The 4,825-nt window shown below is 47.6% G+C and overlaps 1 protein-coding gene across 1 annotated transcript in view; it reads right to left on the bottom strand.

Annotated features, from left to right (window-relative positions):
- The window catches only part of C2 (complement C2), a 19,756-nt gene that overhangs the window by 6,967 nt on the left and 7,964 nt on the right, over positions 1-4,825 (bottom strand). The window contains exons 7-8 of the mRNA XM_021218554.2: positions 4,111-4,249; positions 3,013-3,153 (exon numbers count right to left, since the gene is read on the bottom strand). Of these exons, the coding sequence (XP_021074213.1) occupies positions 3,013-3,153; positions 4,111-4,249 (280 nt within the window). The remainder of the gene's footprint in view (positions 1-3,012; positions 3,154-4,110; positions 4,250-4,825) is intronic.

Raw genomic sequence — 4,825 nt, forward strand, 5'->3', positions numbered from 1 at the left:
GGAACTCACTCTGTAGACCAGGCTGGCCTCAAACTCAGAAATCTGCCTGCCTCTGCCTCCCAAGTGCTGGGATTAAAGGCATGTGCCACCACCGCCCAGCAATTTAAAAGTATATAAAATAAAATAAAATAAAATAAAAATACAATTATTAATCTGTGTTCCAGACCCTGGACAAGGAGCTTCATAGGGGAGAGGACGATTTGACTTGTTTGTTTATTTGTTTGTTTGTGCGTTTGTTTATTTAGGGTTAGTTTTTGAGACAAGGTCTTGCTATGTAGCCTTGACTGGCCTAGAACTTGGTATATAGACCAGGCTGCCCTTTCACTGGCAGAAGTCTGCCTCTGTGCTTCCACAGTGCTGAGGTTAAATGCAAGTGTCATCATACCACTCTCAGCTGGCTTTTGTTTTTTTTCAGACAAGGTCTCATATAATTGAGGCTGATCTCCAACTTGCCATGTAGTCAATCCTGGCCTTGAACTCCTGATCCTTCTTTCCCACTTCCCTCCCCAGCTGCTAGGATTACAGGTGTGCACCGCCACATCAGGATGCAGGCTTTCCATACTTTTCCTTGTTTAATTCTCAGAAAACCCCAGGTAGTATGGCCAACTTTATTTTAAAACAGAGAGAGCTGCACCCTGCAGGATTCACACCAAGAACCAAATCAGAGAGATCAGATCCGCTCCAGATGGCCCCTCCCACCACACCCAGAGCAGCAGCTGTATCTCCCAGACTCAGCAAGGTTACCAGGCAAGAGTAGACATTTTAAAATCATAGAACCTTGTTGTGCAAACTGCTCAAGTGGCTTTCCATAAAACTTGTGTAAGGCAATCTGGCAGTGGTGGTGTATGCCTTTAATCCCAGCATTTAGGAGGCAGAGTTAAGTGGATCTCTGAGTTCAAGGCCAGGCCGGTCTACATGTGCTGTTTTGAAAAACAAAAACAACCCCTCCCCCCCCAAAAATAAAAAACCTGTGTAAGACAAGAAAGCAGCTGTTGCTGTCCCCATTGTCATTAAGCCATCATCAACACAAGTTCCACTTAAGTAGGAGACAGAAATTTGGGGATGGGGGTGGGTGAGGATGTGTGTGGGGGGTGGGGTGGGAGAGTCAGGAGTTCAAAGCCAGTATGGGTACTGAATGAGATAGTGTCAAAACAACCAGGGTGGAGGGAATGAAGAGAAAGAAAAAGAAAGAAACTGAGACTTGCCTCCACAGCACACACGCTAAAAGTTAGAAAAACACAGAAAAGGGTCAGATAGCCCTGCACCAGGATGGCAACGCAGCTTTGAAGTATCTATAGTGCAGTGTTCTGATGTCACATAGCACAGCACGACAGCCAAGGTTAGTAACCAGTAGCTGGGCTACTTCAGAATCATGCTAGAGAGTTCTAAGTGCTTCCAGCACAAAGAAAAGTGAATGACTGAAGTGACAGATGTGTCAATACTCAGGCTACTCACAGATCATGACACTGTGTGCATGTACTGACATGCCACACTGTAGCCCATAAATACATATGATGACTGTGAAAGAATAGAATATGTGTGTGACTGAGAGAGTGTATGAGTGTCAGTGAGTGTGCATGTATGTGTGTGAGTGTGTGAGTGAGTGTGTGTGAGTATATGTATGTGTGAGTATGTGTGAGTGTGAGTCCATGCATGTATATGAGTGTATGTATGTGTGAGTGTGTGCATGTGTGAATATGTGTATATGTGAGTGAGTGTGTGTGAGCAAGTGTGTGTGTGAGTGTGTGTATGTGAGTATATGTGTGTAAGTGTGTATGAGTGTGAGTCAGTGTATGTATGTATGTGTGAGTGTGTGTGCATGTGAGTATGTATGTATGTGAGTGTGTGTGAGCAAGTGTGTGTGAGTATATGTATGTATGAGTGTGTATGCAAGTGTATGTGTGAAGTGAGAGAGTATGAGTGTAAGTGTATGTATGTATGAATGAATGTGTGTATGTTTCTATTCCTGCACAAACATCATGACCAAGAAGCAAGTTGGGGAGGAAAGGGTTTATTCGGCTTACATTTCCACATTGCTGTTCATCACCAAGGAAGTCAGGACTGGAACTCAAGCAGGGCAGGAAGCAGGAGCTGATGCAGAGGCCATGGAGGGATGTTTCTTACTGGCTTGCTTCCCCTGACTTGCTCAGCCTGCTCTCTTATAGAATCTAAGACTACCATCCTAGAGATGGCACCACCCACAAGGGGACCTCCCCCTTTGATCACTAATGGGTAAAATGCCTTACAGCTGGATCTCGTGGAGGCATTTCCCCAACTGAAGCTCCTTTCTCAGTGATAACTCCAGGTTGTGTCAAGTTGACACAAAACTAGCCAATACATGTGTACATGTGCATGTATGTGTTTAAGTGTATGTATGTGTGAGTGTTGTATGAGAGAGTGTGTGTGAGTGTATGTATGTGTTTGTGCAAGTATATGTGTGCATGTGTGTGAGTATGAATGTAAGTATATGTATGTGTGAGTGTGTACATGTGTGTGTGAGTGTATATGTGTGTGAGAGTATATGTGTGTGTGTGTGTGTGTGTGTGTGTGTGTGTGTGTGTGTGTGTGTTTATGAGCTGGGTGTTAAGGTGCATGCTTGTAATTCCATCTACTCAGCATTCTGGAGCAGAAAGATCATGAGTTCAAAGTTAGCCTGGGCTACAGAGCACAACACACATCTTTAATCCCAGCACTCTGGAGGCAGAGGCAGGTGGATCTCTGAGTTTGAGGATGGGATGGTCTACACAGTGAGTTGCAGGCCAGAGAAACCTTGTACACAGAGAAACCCTGTCTCAAAAACAAACAAGCAAAGATTAAGAGAGTGAGTCTCACAACTGCAGAAAGACAACCAGAACACAAGACTTCAGAGCCTATCCTGACACTCTGCCACTGTTGCCAGCCTCCTCCTGCAGAGGGAGACACCCACCGTCAGTCAGTCAGAGGGGGAGACACCCACCGCCAGTCAGAGGGGGAGACACCCACCATCCATCAGTCAGAGGGGGAGACACCCACCGTCAGTCAGAAGGATGATGGTGTGGCGGATTTCCTTCCAGGCAGAGGTCTCCATGCCCAGGCTATCCCTCTGGTTTTGCATCATGGAGGAAACATGGATGAGAGCCTCATAAGTGTTAGTGCCAGTGGCAAGTCCGTGATCTGGAATGTTCCAGAAGAAAAATCTCTTCAAAACGAAAACTCTCTGCCTGTCACCTGGGATTGGGGACTCTCTGAGACCACCAGGAACACAAGCTATCCGAGTTTCTAATAACCTCTGATATTTTGCATGTCTTTTCAAACATTTTGGTTTTTCTATTGTAGAAAGTTCATTGCCGAACCAGATATGATGGTGCACATCTGTGATCCCAGCACTCAGAAGGCAGAAGCAGGAGGATCTCTCTGAGTCTGAGGCCAACTTGATCTACAGAACAAGTGCCAGACCAGCCAGGGCTACACACTAAGACTCTGTCTCAAAAATAAATTAATTAAATGAAAATGCTCATTGCATAGACGTCCACCTCAGGCCACTACACGTTCCCAAGATTTAAACATGGAGCGTCCAAAAAGTTTATGGTGTTCCAGCTGTTCGCTGGCACCCCAGACAGATTTTACACAGTATGCGGGTGACTAATGAGAGCTGTGAGAAGCACACCACATGCTAGGGAGCTGCAGGGAGCTGCAGGGAGCTTAAGGCCCGCAGGTGCATTTGAACGTGGACTTGCAGTGAGTTGTGGAAACCTATGAGCTATGGAAACTGGAATCCTACTGATGCCCTAAGAATGAACAAATGTGCACTCTCTCTCTCCCTCCTTCCCTCCCTCTCTTCCTGATAAAGGGTCTCATGTAGTCCAGGCTGGCCTCAATTTTCATAAATAGTCAAAGATAACCTAGGACACGGGGGCAGGGGGATTATGAGGTACCAGGGTTGGAATCTAGAGCCTCAAATGTGCTAGGCAAACCCTCTGCCAACTGAGCCACATCTTCAGGCCCCTCCCCTCTTCAGGTTCCTCCCCCTCTTCTGACTCCGCCCCTCTTTGGCCCCTCCCCCTGGGAATCTGTCTAAGGTGCTTGCTTCACCTTCCCCTGTCCACCTCACCCAGTGGGGGACAGGCAAACCTTTGTAGCTGGCAGACTGCAGACTGGTGATCACCTCCGTCACATCCTGGGATCTCTCACTCAGGACCGACATGATGATTTTGGGCTGAGAGGCAAAGGTGATGATGGCTACGCTGACATTTATCTCAAAGCTGAAGATCTGTAGAGGGCGGGAGACAAGCGGTATGGGGCGGGCGCTGCAAAACCGAACAAGAGCAGGTCCAAGGGACACAAAGCGACTGTACTGAACCTGACAGGGAAGACCCTTCGTGAGGAGAGCAGCCTTGAAGGAGCCAAGGGAATGACACATGCGGAGCTTGTGCTCCGAGGGACGGACGACCCACCCCTCCTCATTTCACCCGCAGTGGGGGGCGTAATGAGCTTGCCCACCTCATTTAAAGGAACCGAGCCTTGCCACTTCGGCCTGTACCACTGATGACAGGAGGAGGCAGCACTGAAGCTCCTTAATTTTAAGCCCTGACAGTCTTTAGAACACACAACACATTCTCTTCGGGTATCCCCAATCCCAACCCCAGGAGGGATGAAGGAGGGATTGTGGGAGGGAGTGACCAGGAGTGGAGCAGTGAGCAAGAAGAAAATGAATTAAAAATTTAAATTAAAGCCGGGCGTGGTGGCGCAGGTCTTTAATCCCAGCACTCGGGAGGCAGAGGCAGGCAGATTTCTGAGTTCGAGGCCAGCCTGGTCTACAGAGTGAGTTCCAGGACAGCCAGGGCTA

Source organism: Mus pahari, chromosome 18 (genome assembly GCF_900095145.1).
Source record: "Mus pahari chromosome 18, PAHARI_EIJ_v1.1, whole genome shotgun sequence".
Classification (NCBI taxonomy): domain Eukaryota; kingdom Metazoa; phylum Chordata; class Mammalia; order Rodentia; family Muridae; genus Mus; species Mus pahari.